Here is a 22,026-nt window from a genome sequence, read left to right as displayed (position 1 = left end):
ATTCCAACTCATGGCAACCCGACAATGGCTATGATATTTTGGAAGTAGTTTGTCAGGGCTTTCTTCTGCAGTGCCTCTGGGTGGATTCTAAGCACCAACCCTTTGGTTAGCTGCCAAGTGCTTAACTATTTGTTGTTGTTGTTGTTGTTGTGTGCCGTCGAGTCGGACCCGACTCATAGCGACCCCTCCTTGGGTTTCCGAGGCAGTATCACTACGGAAGTAGATTGCCCCATCTTCCTTCAGAGGAGTGGCTGGCGGGTTTGAACCTCCAGCCTTCTGGTTAGTAGTCAAGTGCCTTATCCACTATGCTACCAGAGCTCCCATAACTATTTGTACCATCTAAAATCAAAAAACCAAAGTTACTGCCGTCAAGCCAATTCAACTCATAGTGATCCCTCCTTGGGTTTCCAAGGCGGTATTTCTACTGAAGCTTGTGTATTTAGTGTATTTAGCTTGCGGTATTTAGATTGCCCGATCTTCTTTCCGAGGAGTGGCTGGTGGGTTTGAACCACCAGCCTTCTGATTAGTAGTCAAATGCCTTAGGCACTATGCCACCAGAGCTCCTTGTACCACCCCAAAGCAGGGTCTCCTAAATATTATTAATTCCCCTGTTTTACAGATGGAAGAAATGAGGTCGTCCAGCTGTTAGGGGGTGGTGTTGGGGTTTTAAACCTAAATATCTACCACCGGAACCCACATTCATTGTCTTATTATACCTCAAAAACTTATGATATATGCAAAGTCTGTCTTAGGTTCTTCCACTTTTTCTTTCTCCACGGCCTATTTCTTTTCTTAAATACAGCCCTACCACAGGTGTAATGGGCATGCTTAGGGAAAGCACTTTGGAAAACACAGAAAGATAGAAATCGAAATGGTTTGAACATGGTATTACCACCCAAAGAAGACCATTGTTAAAATTCTGGTATTTCTTTCTAGTCTTTTTTCTAAGTATTCAGATTTGCTTTGTATGCTTGTTTCACAGAGTTGTAATCAAATTGTATATACAAATTAATTTCTTTTCTCCCTCATAATATTACATGTGCTATACCATGCTATTAAAAACATCATAAACTTCCTTATATTGGCAGCATAATGTACCATTACATGGCTGCTCCCTAAAATACTTACCAATCCGTCCTCCCATGGTGGACATTTGGGTTTTTCCAGCTTTTTCACTGTGAGATGTGTATCTTTATCTCCTCTTTCTTGATATCTTCTCCCTTTTGATAGTTCATCAATTCTTCCTCAGGCATCTAGTAACCTTGAGATGCCTCTATCCTTCTTTCCTTCTCTCAAAGTTTACTTTCTGGAAAGAAGTTGATAAACTCATTCATACTAAAGTATAGATGACTAATAAGGCTTAATCTCATCAAGGATACTTGTATTAATTTAAGCCAAAATGAAGCTCTAATTTTGTGGGGTAGTAAGTCATTAGAAGATGGAGTCGAGGAGATATTTTTCCCACTCAAACAGAGAATAGATTCCACAGTGCAAAAAGGCGTAGGGCTCATTTAATTTTAGGAAAACTTACCAGAAGACAGCATACAGCTGCAGGTGTAGTGGTGCAGTGAAGGGGAGGAGAGAGATTGTGTAAGCGAGGGTGAAAAAACTGGGTAGAAGCATGGTGGAGGAGAATGAGAAAATTCAATTAGCAGTGCTGAGTCAATTTGGCACCACTAACCTGGTTTCTCCCAACTCTCCCTATTTGCCTTACCACAGCATTTGGCCTTAGGGAAGGGCTTGCCCACCTACTCTGCGGAACAGCCTGGTCTGGTTCTCAGTCCTCATTACTTTCCCAAATTTCACAGTGGCCGCAGAAGTGAAATTCTAAGAGGTCTTGTAAGAGATGTCTATATACAGAGTAACCTTCCTAGTTCTGGGACCACAGAAAAATTCTGCTGGAGCCTTTCTCCTTCTATTCATAATTAATAAATAATAAATAAACAAACAAACACCCAAACTCACTGCCGTGGAGTCGGATACAACTCATAGTTGACCTCTACTTCGGTTTCCAAGGTGGTATTACTAGGGAAGTAGACTGCCCAATCTTCCTTCCAAGGAGTGGCTGGTGGGTTTGAACTGCCAGCCTTCTGGTTAGCAGTCAAATGCCTTAGGCACTATCCCACCAGAGGGAGGTGGGACTAAAGGCCCCGTGTGGCCGATCAAAACCAAACCCACTGTCATACAGTGGATTCAGACTCACAAAGACCCTATAGGACAGACTAGCCTGTAATCTTTACGGAAGCAGACTGCCTAAACTTCCTCCCGCGTAGCGGCTGCTAGGTTCAAACCACCGACCTTTCGGCTAACTACACCACCAGAGCTCCTTGGAGGCCCCGTGTTAAGGTTCACCAAATCTTAACCTGCACCCAGCACCCTCTTTTCCTCCTCTCCGAAGCTTCAGGCTTTGTGGTGGAGGAAAGGAGACTCAGAGCAGAACTCAGTTTCCCTGACTCTAAGCCTCTCCCAACTCAAAGTGCACCAGGTGCTGGATTGGAAATAGCTGATGTGAGGAAGGGGTGGGGGATGTTGCAGGATGAAATCCAAATCATGGGGAGCCAGCAGCTCCGCTTTGAGGATTAGGGAGAGACAGAAATCCTTAATGCGAAAACCTAGCATGGGAGGTGGGCGTGGAAGTAAGGGAGCGAGACCCCAGGAAACTGCCAAGCGGATCGCAGTGTTCTCGAGAGGCTGCCCCAGTCAGTGCTGCAGCTCTGGTGCCCTCCGGGGCGAAACCTCTCGGACCCGCGCGCCCTAGCGCCCACCCCGACCCGCCTCCAGGCAGCCGCTCCTCCCAGCTCGCTGGTTGGCCCGGAGCGGAGCGCTACGGTGGCGGCGGGAGGAGCCGGCGCCCCCACGCACAGCAGCAGGGGTGGCAGGGGCTCAAGAGCAGCTGGCAAGGCGCTGTCCCAGGCAGTGGTGGTGACGGCGGACGGCGGCAGCAGTGACAGCGGGGGCGGCCACCGCGCACCTCCTCCCGGGCGCGCCGTGGAGCTGCTGAGGTCCCAGGCCCCAGCCCGCCGCGCCCGGCCGAGCTCTGCTCACAAGAACCACGGAGACGGTTCCGAGCCGGGCTCCAGCCATGGGGAAGCCGGCGAGGAAGGGTTGGGACTGCAGGCGCTTTGTCAAGAACAACTGGCTGCTGCTCTCCACAGTGGCTGCAGTGGTGCTAGGTGAGCGCTGGCGGGTGGGCGACACGCGCCCCGCACCAAGGCCGCGTGCGCATGAGGGTGGGCGCGCATGACAGTGGGCACGACAGTGGGCGCGCACCAGGCTGGGCCCTGGATGTGCGCGCACCAAGTGGGCACGGCGTTGGCGCACGCGGCACCGGGACTTCAGCTCCAGCTTGGTTTTGATCACATGCGGGGGCTTCTCCCTAAGCGTGTGGATCTCTGCGTTCACAGAACACAGCTCCTCGGGGACTCCCGTTGTGGGGTTCCACGAACTGCTTTACGCAAAATGATCAGGGGACTTGGAAGGGGGGGAAAGGAAAGCGAGTGGCTCTCCTTCTTCCCGTCTGGAAGCAGACATAGTTTAATTTTTTAAAACTCTATCTGCCCCCCCCCCCATTTCTCTTCTGAACCTCGTGGACCCACAGAAACTTGAGTGTGGATTGGAGTCCTCGGTTGGACTGGCAGAGGCACCTTGGGCTCAGAGGAGGCAGGGCTGGGAGAGGCAAGGTGTTGCGTGGCTCACCCTAGGCAGTGCCTTCCCCAGCATGAGCACACCCAGGGGCACTGTAAGCCTGCCAGAGTCTTTTCTGAATCCAAGAGTGAGCAATTAGTGCCCGTGGAGGGGACAGGGACCAGCACGGAGAGAAGTCAGATGCCCCCTTTCCACCAGGGTGGTGTGCTGAGACAGCTCCCTTCCTTCTAAGCCTTCTTGCTCTCCCTATTGTTCTTTTATTGAAAATAAATTTCAAATAATCTTGGCTTGTTTTTGAACCAGGGTTGTTTTTAGGTGATTCACTCCTGACAGGTCACTGGATTAGGTGCGTAAAACCATTGTTCACATATACATGTTACATTGTACTTAGATTCTGAATTTCTGCCAAGGTTCTCTGTCTGAAATTGGGCTCTGCAGTACATTTGTTTGAGGTTGGGGCCATACTGCCTTCCTCTTGGAGTTCACATAGGTGGGGGCATTCAGCAGGTGAGGGTTGCTGCACTGTCTCTGAACTTGGAATCCTTGGCAGTTTCCATTTTCCCCTTTGGAAATAGGAGCTGAGTTTGAGGGAAGGGCACGTGCAGGAGACAGGCCTGCCCCCCTCCTAACCTCTGCCACCTTCCTTCCCGGCTGCTGCTTCCCATTTTTGGGAATATTTGATGTTGCCTGTTCCCTCTCCCTGTGCTTCCTCCCCTACACCAAGAAAAAAAGCCTTTGAAAGTGAATGTAATCCTCAGGGTCAGATATCTGTCATACTCCAGAACCTTCTCCCAAGGAAAGTCAGGTTCCTAGTAAATAAATAACACCCTGGAATTGCCTTGGTAGAAGCCCTTTGTGGGAGGAAAGGAAAGAAGTAGAGAAGTAAGTCTTGACTATTTCACCCTACTTCCCCCAAGAAGTACTAAGCATCTCTATGGAGGGTCAGTCCTGCCCCACCACATTGAAGTAACAGACCCCACAGAGAGTGCCTTGATATCTCTTCAGCCGGATAGAAAAGATGGCCTTGTTTGCCCAGTGGTAAGAGTACAGAGTTCATCGTTACATCACTTAAGGACATTAGAGATAGCTCTGGGTTTGTAGCTCCCTCCCAGTTCCTGAGGAGGTGGAATAATCGCCCCTTCTCTGCTCTGGACCTCTCCAGAGATGCTCTTGTTACCTAAGTGTTTCACACTGGTGTCTGTGTACCTATGGCTAGAGGCTTGGAAAGGGTTTTGAGCAATCGTTTCCTGAGGCCTTTGTAACCAGTTGCATCACTACATCTCAAGGGTGAGCAGGAATTACCTGCCCCATTTTACGGATGTGGCTTTTGGGGTCAGAGAGGCACTTTTGCGGATGAGCCCCAGGAGTTTGATGTGGGCATATTTCCCATGTTTGAGCAGATACCCTTGTCTCTAGAAAGAAAAGCCACCCTGTAGAAATCTTGACTGTACCAGGCAGTCATTGTCCAGCTGAAGTCTTCCTGGCTACTAATTCCTCCAGACAGCAGGCAATTCATGTCAGTCCCTGCCTGATCTTGGTCTGGGGTCTCAAACCAAGACCACCCCCGACATCCCCACCATCAGCAGCTGCTTCCCAGAGTCCTTCTCTTTTTAATCTATAGAGTACTGGGCCCAGGTGGAAATCAGACCTCCATTTGTGTACTCTGTGCTGGCTCATTGACCAGCAGTTAATCAGGAAGGAGTATAATTAATAATTATGAATTAATTTTTCCAGTCACCATAGAGTAGATTTCAACTTATGGTGACCCCATGTGTCAGAATAGAACTATGCTCCACAGGATCTTCAATGACTGATTTTTTGGCAGCATACAGATGCCTTTCTTCTTAGGCATCTTTGGGTGGACTTGAACTATCAACCTTTGGGTTAGCGGCCAAGTGCATTAACTATTTTCACCATTCAGGGACTTCAGTTAATTTATTAGTGATAATTAACCAGAAGTGAAGTTCCAGTAGACCTAAAGCAGTGATGTAAGTCTTACTAGGACTATAAGTCTCACTAGGCTATGCTATTAAGAGTTGATTTTTATATCTGCCTTTTGTTGTTGTTGTTTGTCATCAGAAAAGTCACAAAGAAGTCACACACAGCCCCCATCCTGGACCATTCAGAATGTGGGGCTGAAAGCAGAAGAAACCACGGAATGTATGACTTGCCCTGACAGAATGTCATCTTCTGATTCCAGCCATTGAAATGTTTATTTCTTATTCTCTAATCCAATAGGCCTGAGACTTTGAAAGGTTTTGGTTATTGAAATGAGGGATAAAAATGTTTATGGGCCAGTTTAAAGCCTTTGATTTTTTAAGATATAGCAAGTAAGGAGAAACACAATTAAAGGTCATTTTCAAATAATTTGCACTCTATCACTAACCTAAAGGTTGACTGTGAACCCACCCAGTAGTGCTGCAAAAGAAAGGCCTGGTGATCTATTCCATAAAGATAGTTGTTGTTTGTTGCCATTGATTCATTATAACCACAGAAACCCTACGGAGCAGTTTTTTTCTGTAACACTTGGCGTCACCATGAGTCAGAATCAACTCAATGGCAACTACTTTGGTTCTCAATTCAGTTTATTGGTTATGAGAGTTAATTATTCTTTGCATGGACAAAAAACCAAACAACCAAACTGGTTGCCATTGATTCCAGCTCATGGCAACCCCATGTAAGAGCAGAACTGTGCTCTATGGGGTTGCTTAAGGCATTTGACTGCTAACCAGAAGGTTGGCATTTCAAACCCACCAGCCGCTCTGTGGAAGGAAGATGGGGCAATCTACTTCTGTAAAGACTTACCACCTCAGAAACCCAAAGGGGGTTGCTATGAGTCGGAATCAACTTCATGTCAGTGAGTTTGATTTTGGTTTTTGGAAGAGCTAAGCATTTACTAAATTCTTATTCAAAGATTGAGTTTTTGGAAGAGCTAAGCATTTACTAAATTCTTACTCAAAGATTGAGTAGTTAGGTACAAACAAAAAACCAAACTCACTGCGTTCTAGTTGATTCTGACTCATAGTGACCCCTCCTTGGGTTTCAGAGGCACTATCTCTATGGAAGTAGATTGCCAAGTCTCTCTTCTGAGGAGTGGCTGGTGGATTTGAACTACCAGCCTTCTGGTTAGCAGACGGATGCCTTAGGCACTACACCACCAGAGCTCCTCGTTAGGCACAATCTTTGTTAATTTCCATTAAACTGTACAAAGCCCTGTAAATAATATCTTGGATATTAAGATGGTGGCCTTTAATAAGATACCAATAGGGACAATTTTCATTATTTTTATTATGATTCTTACAGGTTTTGTCTCTGCTTCTCTGGTATAAGATAGTGAGCACAGAGCCTGGAGTTCGGAGTCTTGAACTTGAATTCTGTCTCTACCACTTAGAGAAATCTGTCTTGTTTTCTCATGTGAAAAATGGGGATCTTAGTCATTACCTCTTTTATTATTAGAGTTAATTAATATAATATGGAAATACACAGTTGTGTGCCTGACATATAATAGTTACTCAATATGTTATTTTAAGGTGAATCTGAATAACCTGATTCTGAGAAAATTCATACTCTCTTAGGAATAAGAGCCCTCATGTTGTGACTCTTTGTCTTCTGCTTAGTGTCCAGCCTGTAGCTGACTCCAGAGTAACTCCAGTATTTTGATGACACTCTCTGCCCAGGCCATTACCAGCCACCATGGTGTTATCTAGTTTTTAAAGAGGAGATAAAAAGGAATTCATTGTTTTGTGCCTGGTTTGCAATTCATTCAACAGGCAGAAATTCTGAGGAAGAATTTTGCAGTCTGACTAGAAATTCAGTCCAAGCAGAGCTACTGGGTGAGAGTTCTGTGTCAGAGAATTCTAGTTTGAGAATTCGTCCAATAATTGTCATTTAGAATGTCCCAGCCAATGCATCTCACATGTAACCAGCACCCACCTGTCAGCAGAAGCTTGTGTGTTGCTATGACACTGAACAAGTTTCAGTGGCACTTCCGGTCCAAGACTACGGAGAAAGGCCTGGTGGTCTTTCAGCCAGTGAAAACCCTGTGGGGGCACACAGTCTGATCTGCAGCTGACCGTGGGGATGTGCAGTACCCAGCAGCATTTCATCCCATTGTGCGTGGGGTTGCCACAAGTTGGGAGCTGACTTGATGGCAGCTGACACCACCACAAATGGTTAACACACTTGGTTGCTAATCAAAAGGTTGAAGGTTCAAGTCCACCCAGAAGTGCCTTGGAAGAAAGGCCTGGTGATCTACTTCCCCCAAACCAGCCACTGAAAACCCTGTGGAGCACAATTCTACTCTGACATACTTGGAGTTACTATGAGCTTGACACCAAGTGTTTAGATTTTTTTTTTTTTTTTTTTTTTTTAGTGTATAATATTGATAAAGCACTCATGGGACTCTTAGTCCATTTACGTGAAGCCTCTTCTTTCCAGCCATCTGAAGAACTCGGCATCTCAATCTTAGGGATTTCCAAGAAAGGACATTGACATTTACGTAACAGTGCTGACAAGCTTATTCATTCAAAGTCATTTTCTTTGGTGAACTAAAGCAGCCATCATTCATAGATCCAGATTTCTTTGCCTGAAATCAGAGACAATTCCTTAACCTTTTTAGGGTACCTTTGCCCAGCCTGAGCCTCCTTGGAGCTCTGTACATGGGCAGTACTGATTTGACACATTGGGTATATGCTCTTGTTCTGTCTGTTTCTAGGTGTATCTCGGTAACTCCTGGGCCTTGTACACAGTAACATGCGGTGCATATTTCATCATTGATGAACCTCACGTTGGCCTTACTGGGCCTCTAACCAGTTCAACCTGCAAATAAAAAACATTAAAAAATAATAATAATAAAACCAAAAACAGCTGCCGTCAAGTCACCTCTGACTCACAGCAACCCCATGTGTGTCATGCTTAAGGCATTTGACTACTAACCAGAAGGCTGGCAGTTCAAACCCACCAGCCATTCTTCAGAAGGAAGATTGGCCAATCGACTTCCATAGTTATACTACCTCAGAAACCCAAGGAGGGGTCACTATGAGTTGGATCCGACTCGACAGCAGTGAGTTTGGATTGGATTTTTGTGATCTTTTCAAAGTAGATCACCAGGTCTTTCTTCTGAACTACCACTGGATGGACTCAAACTGCAAGCATTTCAGTTAGTAGCTGAGCGCTTAACTGTTCGCACCACTCAGGGACTCCTTATCCTGCAAATATACCTGCAGTAATCAACACTTAAATCATTCCTCATGTCACTTATTCATTCCATGAATAATGTATTGACATCTGTTGTGTGGTCAGGAACTGTTCTAGACCGAGGGCACACAGCAGTGACCAAGTGACAAAAATCCCTTGTGCTTATGGGACATAATTCATGGGAGAGAGTAGGTGGTAAGAATAAATGGGTAAAATAAAATAGGGAGTATGTTGTTGTTTGTTGTTGTTATGTGCTGTTGAGTCGGACCCTACTCATAGCGACCCCTCCTTGGGTTTCCAAGGCAGTATCACTATGGAAGTAGATTGCCCAACCTTCCTTCCAAAGATGTGGTGCTAAGTACTCAGGAGTAATATAAAGCAGGAGGAGGGCTAGAAAGTGATGTGGTTTTAAATAGGGAGATGGGGAAGGCCATGCTGAGAAGGTGACAGTTGACTCAAGACTGAAAAAGGGTGAAGGAGCAAGCCACACAGATATCTTGGTGAGTACTGCAGGCAGAGGGACCAGCCAGGGGATGCCTGAGGTGGGAGCATGCTTACTTGTATGGAAAACAGCGAGGAGTGGATGAAGAAGAGAAAAGTAGGAGTAGATGAGATGAGGGCTACAAAGGGGTAGAGTTAAAGGGTCTTATAAGCTCTTGTCAGGACTTCGACTGCGGCTGTGGGATGAGACTCCTCACGAGACTTTATGCAGAACAACAACAAGGTCTGGTTGTATTTTAATCTGCTCTCCCTCTTCTGTTTTGACCACAGACTGAAGGGACAAGGGTGGAAGCCAGGTTAGGAGACCAGTGCAGTTAACCTACATCTGTTTCACTTACGACAGTTCCCACTTGACTAACCTCCTTTCTACCAGGCAAGTAAAACCTTGGGATATTAGTGAAAATCCAACTTTTTGCAGCTATAGAGAATTGTTGTTATCATCAGGGAGTCATCAATTCTTCTTCAGTCTTCCTTATTCACCATTTAGCTTTCATATGCATATGAGGCAATTGAAAATACCATGGTTTAGATCAGGCTCACCTTAGTCTTCAAAGTCACATCTTTGTTCCTTAAGACTTCAAAGAGGTCTTTTGCAGCAGATTTGTCCAGCACAGTATGACATCTGATTTCCTGACTGCTGCATCTATGGTTGTTGACTGTGGATCTAAGTAAAACGGAATCTGGCAACTTCAATCTTTTCTCCATGTATCGTGATGTTGCTTATTGGTCCAGTTGTGAGGATTTTTGGTTTTTTTATGTTGAGGTATAATCCATGCTGAAAACTGTAGTTTTTGGTCTTCATCAGTAAATGCTTCAAGTCCTCTTCACTTTTAGCAGACAAGGTTGTGTCATCTGCATGTCACAGGTTGTTAATGATTATTCCTCCAATCCTGATGCTCATTCTTTAATATAGTCCAGCTTAGTTAGAATATAAGGAGCTCTAATCAGTACAGAAAAGAACAAAACAAAGTTATTCCCTGGGCTGAGGAGGGAGAGAGATTAGAATGTATTCTAAAAAAAAAAAAAAAAAAAAAAATTGCCATCGAGTCAATTCCAACCTATAGCGATACCTATTGGGTTTCCGAGGCTATAAATCTTTACGAATGTAGATCGTCCCATCCTCTTTCCACGGAGTGGCTGGTGGGTTTGAACTGCTGACTTTCTGGTTAGCAGCCAGATGCCTTATCCACTACACCACTGTTGTTGTTATGTGCCATGGACCTAGACCCGACTCATAGCAACCCCTCCTTGGGTTTCCGAGGCAGTAGGGGTCTCTATGAATTGGAATTGACTGGATGGCAATGAGTTTGGTTTGTTTCTTTTTTGAGTAAGAATATATTCTAATCTTTCTCCTTCCCCAGCCCAGGGAAGAACCTTCCTTTCTGTATTGATTTTACCTGTCACAGTACTGGGCAAGCTCAATACTTGGTTGACTGACCAGAGAGTTAGTAAGACACTGTCTGTCTTTGTTGAGTGAATAAGTGAGCCTCAAACTCCATTTCCTTCATAAAGTATTCTCTCTCATCTTCATCCCCTTCTTATCTGCATTGGTAACACAGATTAATGAACACTTAATAAGTTTACATACATGTATCAAGCGTGGTAATCTTTTCTTCTTTAAAACTTGGTTATAAACCCCTTGTGGGCAAAAGCAAGGAGCTCTGGTGGTGCAATGATTAAGTTCAAATGCTAACCAAAAGGTTGGTGGTTTGATCCCACCAGCTGCTTCACAGGAAAAAGACAAGCATTCTGTTCCCGGGAAGGTTATATCAAAAAAAAAAAAAAAAAAAAACCCATATGGGGCACTTCTACTCTGTCACATTGGGTCAATGTGACAGTGAAATTGACTCAGCTACACATAACAACAACAACATGGGCAAAAACATTCCTTTTATGTAAGAAAATGTGTCTAATACTTAAACTCCCTGGGTTTTTATTACCTTATCAGAAAAAAGAGGAGTTTGGATAGTTGGAAGAATCGAGGATTCCATTCATGTGCCAACTCTCATTTATAGGTACTGTACCGTTGCATGTGATGTGTTGAAAAAGAATTGGAGGAAGAAGTTTTGAAATTGATCACTAATTTCTGCCAAGGGCTTAGGTTCAGGGAGTGGTGCTATGTCTGCTGCATACTTGTTGACCTTGGGTTGGGAAATCTCTGAGATTCTTTCTAGCTTGAAGATCCTTTAGCTCTGTGAGTATAGTCATTCCTTTAGCTCAGTCCATTGCCAGGAGCCAGAGGGACTCTTCCATAGGGAGCTAAAACCCAAAAACCAGCCCATCACATCAGTTCCAATGCATAATGACCCTATATAGGGCAGAGTAGAATTGCCATATAGGGTTTCCAAGCCTGTACTCTTTATGGAAGCAGACTGCTTTACCTTTTTACTGTGGAGCAGCTGATGTGTTCTAATCACTGACTTTTCATTTACCAGTTGAGCATTTAGCCTCTGTGCTTCCAGGGCTCCTTCCATAGGGATCTAAAGGAGAGTTAAAGGTATACGACCTTGATGTTGAGTCAACTCTTCTCTGTTTAAACTGCTGACAGTAGCTTGAGGACAATCATGTAAATTGTAGACGAGTCTATTACGAGGGCAATGTCTCTGTCAGTATTGGGCTTTATTGTTGTAATTGTCAGGTGCTGTCAAGTTAGTTCAGACCCACAGTGACCCTGTGTGCAAGAGAACAAAACACTGCCTGGTTGTGCATCATCCTCACAGTCCTTGCTACGCTTGAGCCCATTGTTGTAGCCACTGTGTCATTCCATCTTGTTGAGTGTCTTCCCTCAACTGATCCTCTACTTTACTAAGCATGATGTCCTTCTCCAAGAACCGGTCTGTCCTAATAGCATGTCCAAAATATTTGATATAAGCTTTTGTTACAGCAATACTGTTGAGGTGGTATGAGCAGTAATGTTGTTGATATGAGCAGTAATGTTTTATTACAGCAATACTTTTGAGATCTAATAAGCATATATTTTTTGATAACATACATCTCAATTTAAAATGTTTATGAAGCACCAAATATACTCCAAAAACACAAAATAATACAGCAGTGTTCTTAAAATGATAGGAATAGCTTAGTTCCTGTATCTTCAAAATAAGTTAGTACCACAAGACAATAAATAATCAGTTTGATAAAGGGAAAATAAACTTGGCATAATTGTCAATACGTAGTGGAGACTTCTGCTTTTAAAGAAAAACATAGCTTTGTACATCTATATTTCTATAAACCAGATGGAAATAGGCATTGTAACTAGTTTAGACATATTTATTTGATATGTGTTTGTGTATTCATGTCATAGTATGTTATAGATGTGGTAGTATTATTAGCAAAATATTTAGCACCACTAGTTGGGTTTCATGATGTTTTCTGGGAATCTGAGAGTTGATATTATACTAGATCTGTATAAGTCACTTTGGAGTTAAAAATATATACATAATACATACATACATATACATATATGCAATATATACATATACATATATATCGTATCCACCACTTGTCTGTCAGTTTGTCATACTCTGGTGGCTTGTATGTTGCTATGAGGCTGAAGGGTATGCCACCAGTGTTTCAAATACCAGAAGGATCACCTGGGTGGACAGGTTTCAGTGGAGCTTCCAGACTAAGACAGACTTGGAAGAAGGAAGGGACTATACACTTCTCAAAGAATTGGTCAGTGAAAACCTTATGAATAGCAGTGAAACACTGTCTGATGTAGTACTTGAAAACTTTATGAATAGCCTTGAAATATTGTCCAATATAGTGCTGGAAGATGAGCACTCAAGATATGAGTTAAGAGCTACCCAAGATATGGGAAGAGCTACCTCCTCAAAGTAGAGTCGACCTTGATGTGGATGGGGTAAAGCTTTCGAGACCTCCATTTACTGATATGGCATGACTTAAAATGAGAAGAAACAGCTGCAAACATCTATTAATAATCAGAATGTGGAAGGTATGAGGTATGAATCTAGGAAAATTGAAAGTTGTAAAAAATAAAGTGGAATGCACAAAGATAGATATCCTATGATTAGTGAGCTGAAATGGACTGGTTTTGGCCATTTTGAATCAGAAAACTATATGATCTACTAGGCAGGGAATGCCAAATTGAAGAGGAATGGTGTGTCATTTATCGTCACTAAGAATCTTTTAAGATCTATCCTGAAGTACAGTGCTGTCAGTGATACGATAATATCCATACAGCTACAAGGAAGACACAGTGGCTGCAATGATGGGCTCAGGTATAGCGGGGACATGAGCCTGGCACAGGACCAGGCAGTGTTTTGTTCTGTTGTACATAAGGTCACTATGAGCCGGATATGTCTTGATGGCACCTAACAACAATAAGGGAGACCAGTTAATACTACTATTATTCAGGTTTACACACCACTACCAAAGCCAAAGATGAGGAAATTGAAGATATTTACCAACTTCTGCAGTCTGAAATTAACCAAACATGTAATCAAGATATATTGATTATTACTAGTGACTGGAATGCAAAAATTGGAAACAAAGAAGAATTACCAGTAGTTGGAAAATATGGCCTTGGTGATAGAAATGATGCTGGAGATCACATGATAGAATTTTGCAAGACCAGTAACTTATTCATTGCAAATACCTTTTTTCAACAACATAAACAATAGCTGTACATGTAGACTTTGCCAGATGGTGTACACAGGAATCAAATCAACTACATCTGTGGAAAGATGCAATGGAGAAGCTCAATATCTTCAGCCAAAACAAGAACAGGACCTGGCTGTGGAACAGACCATCAACAGCTCATATGCAACCTCAAGCTGAAGCTGAAGACAATTAAAACAAGTCCACAAGAGCCAAAGTATGACTTTGATTATATCCCCCCTGAATTTAGAGATGATTTAAAGAATAGATTTCATGCATTGAACACCAGTGAGCGAAAACCAGAGGAATTGTGTGATGATATCAACAACATCATCCATGAAGAAAGCAAAAGGTCATTAAAAAGACAAGAAAGGAAGAAAAGACCAAAATGAGTGTCAGAAGAGACTCTGAAACTTGCCCTTGAATGGAGAGTAGCTAAAGCAAATGGAAGAAATCACAAGATAAAAGAACTGAACAGAAGATTTCAAAGAGCAGCTCAAGAAGACAAAGTCAATTATTATAATGAAATGTGCAAAGACCTGGAGTTAGAAACCAAAAGGGAAGAACATCCTCGGCATTTCTCAGGTTGAAAGAACTGAAGAAAAAATGTCAAGCCTTGAGTTGCAATATTGAAAGATTCTGTGGGCAAAATATTGAATGATGCAGGAAGCATCAAAAGAAGAAAGGAATACACAGTCACTGGACCAAAAAGAATTGGTCAATGTTCATCCATTTCAGGAGGTGGCATATATATGATCAAGAACCAGTGGTACTGAAGGAAGAAGTTCAAGCTGCACTGAAGGAATTGGCGAAAAACAAGACTCCAGGAATTGATGGAATACCCATTGAGATGTTTCAACAAATAGATGCCGTGCTGGAGGCACTTATTCATCTATGCCAACAAATTTGGAAGAGAGCTACCTGGCCAATTGACTGGAAGAGATCCCTATTTGTACCCATTTCAAAGAAAGGTGATTCCACAGAATGTGGAAATTATCGAATAATATAATTAATTTCACATGCAAGTAAAATAGTGCTAAAGATGATTAAAAATGGTTGTATCAGTATATTGACAGGAAATTTCCAGAAATGCAAGCTGGATTCAGAAGAGGACATGGAAGGAGGGATATCATTGCTGATGTCAGATGGATGTTGGATGAAAGTAAAGAATACCAGAAAGATGTTCACTTGTATTTTATTGACTATGCAAAAACATTCAATTGTGTGGATCATAACAAATTATGGATAACATTGAGAAGAATGGGAATTCCAGAATACTTAATTGTACTCATGAGGAACACATACATGGACAAGGAGGCTGTTGTTTGAACAGAACAAGGGCATACTACATGGTTTAAAATCAGGAAGGATGTGTGTCAGGGTTGTGTCCTTTCACCATACTCATTCAGTCTGTATGCTGAGCAAATAATCTGAGAAGCTGGACTATATGAAGAAGAATGTGGCATCAGGATTGGAGGAAGACTCAGTAACAACCTGCTATATGCAGAACCTGCGATATGCAGACAACACAGCCTTGCTTGCTAAAAGTGAAGATGACTTGAAACACTTACTGATGAAGATTGAAGACTACAGTCTACAGTATGGATTACACCTCAACATAAAACGAAAATCCTCACAACTGGACCAGTAAGCAGCGTCGTGATAAATGGAGAAATGATTGAAGTTGTCAAAGATTTCATATTACTTGGTTCCACACCCAACACCAATGGAAGCAGCAGTCAAAAATATCAGACAGTGTATTGCACTGGGCAAATCTGTTACAAAAGACCTCTTTCAAATGCTGAAGAGCAAAGATGTCTCTTTAAAGACTAAGGTGCACCTAATCCAAGTCGTGGTATTTTCAATTGCCTCATATGCATGTGAAAGCTGGGCAATGAATAAAGAAGACCAAAGAATAGTTGATGCTTTTGAGTTGTGGTGCTGGTGAACAATGCTGAAAGTACCATGGACTGCCAGAAGGACAAACAAATCTGCCCTGGAAGAAATGCAGCTGGAATACTCCTTAGAAGCAGGAATGGCCAGACTTCGTCTCACCTGCTTTGATCATGTTGTCAGAAGGGACCATTCCCTGGAGAAAGATATCATGCTTGGTACAATGGAGGGTCAGCGAAAAAGGGGAAGGCCCTCACCAAGATGGATTGACACAGTGGCTGCAACAATGGGCTCAGGTATTGAAAGGATTGTGAGGCTAGCACTAGACCGGGCAGTGTTTCGTTCTGTTGTATATAGGGTGGCTATGAGTCAGAACCAAGTCGATGGCACCTAACAACAACAACAGTATATTTTTGTTACCTGCTATTGAGTTGGCTCCAACTGATGGTGACCCATGGACAATGGAATGAATCTTGCCCAGTCCTGTGCCATCTTCACGGTCTTTGGTGTGGTTGAGTCCATTGTTGTAGCCACTATGTTTTGAGTGCCTTCCAACCCAGGTACTCATCTTCTAGCCCTGTATCAGAAAATTTTCTTTTGTGATCCATAAGGTTTTCATTGGCTGATTTTCAGAAATAGGTCACCAATCCCTTCATCTTAGTCTCTCTTAGTGTAGAAGCTCTGCTGAACCTGTCCACACTGGGTGACCCTGCTGGTATTTGAAATACCAGTGACATAGCTTCCAGCATCACAGCAACATGCAAACCATCATAGTACAACAAGCTGAAAGATGGTGGTGCCAGAAAGATAGATAGATACTCACTGCTGTTGAGTCAATTTAGACTCATAGCAACCCCTCCTTGGGTTTCCGAGGCGGTGTCACTGCAGAAGTAGATCGCCTGACCTTCCTTCCGAGGAGTGGCTGGTGGGTTTGAACCGCCAGCCTTCTGGTTAGGAGTCAAATGCCTTAGGTACTACACCACAGATAGGTAGGTAGGTAGATACTCTTTCACCAACTTCCCACATCTTCCCTGAGGGACCTTGCTTAATTAAGTATCTTTGAGAAGGAGTCCTTTTGCTGTCTTGGCTCAGGTTCCACATATTGAACAGTTACGGGGAAGATGGACTTTGGATGCCTTTGCCTGGTGCTTTCATTTTTGAAGCCAAATCAAAACTCACCAGATATGAGGAGTCACTGAAAAACGCCAATTTTCAATTTTTCTATGCAAGGTATATAGCTCAAGACTATCCAGCCAGAGTCCCCCCAAAAAAACATTATAATCTAAATACAAAATCATATAATGAATCTTAAAAATTAATTTGTGTTAGACTGCATATCAGGGTTGGTGTATACCTTGTCAATGCCACCCATTGGGAGTACTTTGAACATAAATTGCTACAATACTGGGAAGGGAAAAGGGTAGGAGTATATGTGTGTGTCTCTTTAGTTTTAGTATTCAGAAAAGAGAAGTATTCAGCATCTTGTTAAATAGGAAATACCTTCTTCTTGTTAGTTGCTGTTGACGCAGTCCTGACTCTTAATGACCCCATACACAGCAGAACCATGCACTGCCTGGTCCTACGCCATCCCCGTGACTGGTTGGAGATCAGATTTTTGGGACCCATAGAGTTTTCTGTGGCTGATTTCCAGAGCAGATCACTAGGCCTTTCTTCCTAGTCTGTCTTAGTCTGGAAGCTCTGCTGAAACCTGTTCAGAATCAGCAACACACAAGCCTCCAATGGCAGATGGGTGTGGGCGCACATGAGGTGCATTGACCAGGAGTCAAAGCTGGGTCTCCCGTACGGATGATGAGGATTCTAGCACTGGTGCTTAATCTAAAATATAATGTTTTATTTAACAATAAAATGACAGAAATAAAGTTAGCAAACTATCAAAAATATGAGCAGCAAGCATAAGAAACAAAGAAAAATTCACATAAAGACATACTGTGTAGAATGTTATTGCATGATAATTTAATATCTAGTGGAGCTCAGATAAGGAATCCTATAGCACAGAGGTTATATGCTTGGCTGCTAACTGACAGGTCAGTGGCTCAAACCCACCAGCCACTCTGTGGGAGAAAGATGTGGCATTCTGCTTCTGTAAAGATGACTGCTTTGGAAACCATATGGGACAGTTCTACTCTGTCCTATAGGGTTGCTGTGAATTGGAATTTGATTTGATAGCAATGGGTGTGGAATTTATTTTAATTTTTGGAGCACAGCTGGGTAAAAGTCCTGGGTTAAGTAGACCTGGTGTAAATAATTGAGGTTACGAACTAACTTGTGGAGTGTCATATGTGTGTACACATATGTGCAAGAAAGAGGTTTCCACGTTAATTACTGATAGGAAATTGTGATTACTTTTAGCAGAAGCTGAGACTAAAAATAACTCTTCTGGGAAGTCAGTGGCCGCTGGCCCAGTGCCAGAGAAGCTCTGGTGGCCCCAGGGACTACAGGTATCCCCTGTCGTTAGATATTGGGGTCACATTCACAGTGGGAACTCAGGTACTCTTGAAGAAAATGAACTTATTTTCGAGGACACCATGTGGCCCATTTAAACCCCCTGCAGCAGTATCTGTTAAAATAGCATGTGTTTTAATGACCTTTCCTATTGTATTGTCCAACATACATCTTCTCATCAAGGACAGTACTGCAGATAGTTAACATTAAGCCAGTAATTTACTTTGAAGCTGTAGTTTAGCACTGCTGATAGATTTAGAAGGAGCTAATTCATTGTACTCACTGAGGAAACAGCCCCCAAGTGGAACAGAGAGTACTCTGTTGGAATTAGTAGGCTCCACACTAACACCTCTGTTAATGGAAGGGAAGTGTTCTGGTGACTCACGCGTTGGCAGAAATGTTACTATCTTACATTTGAAAAATACCTGTTCGCTGCCTGCCTCATCAGGAGAGGCTGAATACTTCCTTTCCAACAAGTAAAAGCAAAAAACTACACCAGCTTCTGTGGAGTCGACTCCAACTCATGGCAGCCCCATGTGTGTCCACCTAGAACTGTGCTCCATTGAGTTTTTAATGGCTGATTTTTCGACAGATGCCAAGCCTTTCTTCCAAGGCATTTCTGGGTGGGCTCAAACCTCCAAGCTTTTGTTTAGAAGCTGAGCCTTTGCACCATCCAGAGACTCCTTCCAACACATACAGTAGTTTCTCCTTCTCCATGGAGGATGCATTCCAAGACTCCCAGTGGATGCCTGAAACCATAGGTAGTACAGAACCCTTTATATACTCTTTTTTCCTATACGTACATATACTTGATAAAGTTTAATTTATAAATTAGGCAGAGTAGGAGATTAACAACAATAACAAATAATAAAACAGGGAATTATTTAGTAAAATAAAGGTTACTTGAGCACAGAGGTATCGTGACAGTTGATCTGATGACCAAGACAGTTATTAAGTGACTAGTGGGTGGGTAGTGTATGCAGCAAGGACATGCTGGATGAAAGCTTAACTCACATGTGCAGGACAGTGTGAGATTTCATTGCAGTACTCAGAACAACTCTGGTAGCATAGTGGCTAAGACACTTGACTGCTAACCAGAAGGCTGGCGGTTCAAACCCACCAGCCGCTCCTCGGAAGGAAGATGGGGCAATCTACTTCCGTAGTGATACTGCCTTGGAAACTCAAGGAGGGGTCGCTGTGAGTCGGGTCCGACTCCACGGCACATAACAACAACAACAACTCAGAACAGTACAGAATTTAAAACTTACGAATTGTTTATTTCTGGAATTTTCTATTTAGTATTTTTGGACCATGGTTGACCACAGGTAACTGAAGCCACAGTAAGTGAAACCTCAGTTAAAGGGGGACTACTGTCCTCCTGCCCTTTCTCAGGATGGATGGACTTTGTCTCGGTGGCATAGACATGTGGTGTATCCTGCATGGTTCTTCTCCCAGCTCCACCACCACCACCCCCTGCTGTGTAATCCCTGGGGCTGTGGTACTCCCTCAGCCAAGAGGGGGGACCCTATGCTTCATTCTTCACCTCAGAGACCCAGACCCAGCACTGAGGACCTAAGACCCTCCCACCAGCCCCTCCATGCTCAGCTCGGGATCTTTGTCCCCAGAGCCTTTCTGAGTTTTAGAGTCACTAACTATGCCCATGAGACAGTGACATGGCAGATCTTCATTTTTTTTAGGAAGAATCTTAATGCCAGCATCGTGTGACTTTCTGCTTGGTCTGCACCGCCTTTGGGACTGAAACTTCAATCTAGACAGACCTCAAGGTGTGCCCACACTGTTTATTCTTACAATGACCGAGACAGCTATTTGGGTTCAGCACACTTGGATGATTAAAACGATGACATTTACTCACTCAGTAAGTGGGTAAATCTTTAGAGAAGAAAACCTAGATGAGATTATATCATTCAATTATTTTTTCTGCTTCTATTCTGCTTTTGTTGTTTACTTATAATTAAGTATAAAGTCAACAACAAAAATGCTATAGCCCAGAAATGTCTGACTCCAAACCTCTGCTACAAAAGCCTCATCTCTAAACCTCTCCCCACTACTAGGAGCTCTGGTAGCATAGGCATTTTATTGCTAAGCAGAAGGCTGGTGGTTCAAACCCACCAACCACTCCTAGGAAAGAAGATTGGCCCATCTACTTCCATAGTGATACTGCCTCTGAAACCCAAGGAGGGCTTGCTATGAGTCGGGTCTGACTTGACAGCAGTGGTTTTTTTTTTTTGTTTTTTTTTTTCCTCCACTACTAGAAAAGAAACTGTTTTTGCTTAATGTCTCTCTGTGTCTCTCATGTGCTTGTCTCCTTGAGTCACTTAATCACTTTACTTGTTTCATGTAAGATTCTCCAAATTGCAAGTCAGTGAGAAACACATTTTTTGCTTTGCAAAGTTCTTTATCTTATAGCTAACCAAACCTGTTGCTATTGTCAGGTGCCATCAGGTCAGCTCCAATTCCTTGTAACCCCATGCACAACAGAATGAAACGCTGCCCAGTCCCGTGCCATCCTCACAGGCGTTGCCATGCTTGAGCCCGTTGTTGTAGCCACTGTGTCAACCAATGTGGATAGAATGTAAAAGAATCAAATTGACTATATCTGTAGGTCTGCACATATAATCACTTTTCATGTGGTTGAAAAAAGGTTTTTGCAATGAGTAAGTCATTGGTCTTGCAAAATTCTATCATGTGATCTCTGGTGTCATTTCTATTACCAAGGCCGTATTTTCCCAATTACCAATCCTTCTTTGTTTCTGACTTTTGCATTCCAAACACCAGTAATTATTAATGCATCTGGATTGCATCTTTGATCGATTTCAGTCTGCAGAAGTTGGTAAAAATCTTCAGTTTCTTCATATTTGGCATTAGTGGTTGGTGCATACATTTGAATAATAGTTATATTGACTGGTCTTCCTTAAAGGCATATGGATATTATCCTATCACTGACACCGTTGTATTTCAGGATAAGTCTTGAAGCATGCTTTTTGATGATGAATGCAACACCACTCCTCTTCAATTTGTCATTCCCAACATAGTAGGCCATATGTTTGTCCAATTCAAAATGGCCAGTACCAATCCATTTCAATTCTGTAATGCCTAGGATATTGATTGGTATGTGTTCCATTTCATTTTTGAGGACTTCCAGTTTCCCTAGAATCCTACTTTCTATATTTGACATACTAATTATTAATGGATGTTTGCAGCTGTTTCTTTTCATTTGGTGTCATGCCACATCAGCAAATGAAGGTCCTGAAAGCTTTACTCAATTCACATAATTAAGGTCAACTCTACTTTGAGGAAGCAGCTCTTTCCTAGTCATATTTTGACTGCTAACCAGAAGGCTGGCAGTTCAAACCCACCAGCCACTCCTCTGAAGGAAGATTGGGCAATCTACGTCCATAGAGATATTGCCTTGGAAACCCAAGGAGGGATTGCTATGAATTGGAAATGACTCAAGGGCCGTGAGTTTGTTTGTTTGTTTGTTCTCACCTGAGAGGCTTGTTGCTTGAACAATTTCTCTTAGAAAGATCAGCACGAGGCTAGTTCCCATGAGGCGGAGGTCAAAGATGTCCCAAATGTCCAAACTACCATGCCACTCCATCATCTCAGACATTAACCCCTCCTCCTCCTCCCAGTAATTTCCCCAGTCTTAGGGTTCTGAATTTCGCTGTAACGCCTCACAGAACTCAC

At 43.0% G+C, this 22,026-nt stretch overlaps 1 protein-coding gene across 1 annotated transcript in view; it reads left to right on the top strand.

Moving 5' to 3' along the window:
• Nucleotides 1-3,082: 3,082 nt before the first annotated feature.
• SLC1A1 (solute carrier family 1 member 1) overlaps nt 3,083-22,026 on the top strand; it is a 105,709-nt gene continuing 86,765 nt past the window's right edge. Inside the window, exon 1 of the mRNA XM_007939372.2 lies at nt 3,083-3,173. Within this exon, the coding sequence (XP_007937563.1) occupies nt 3,083-3,173 (91 nt within the window). The remainder of the gene's footprint in view (nt 3,174-22,026) is intronic.

The sequence above is a fragment of the Orycteropus afer genome, unplaced genomic scaffold, assembly GCF_000298275.1.
Source record: "Orycteropus afer afer isolate SDZICR_OR568_19922 unplaced genomic scaffold, OryAfe1.0 scaffold00005, whole genome shotgun sequence".
In the NCBI taxonomy this organism is placed as follows: Eukaryota; Metazoa; Chordata; class Mammalia; order Tubulidentata; family Orycteropodidae; genus Orycteropus; species Orycteropus afer.
Note: the sequence above shows the minus strand (reverse complement) of the source record. Positions and strands in the feature narration are given on the sequence as shown.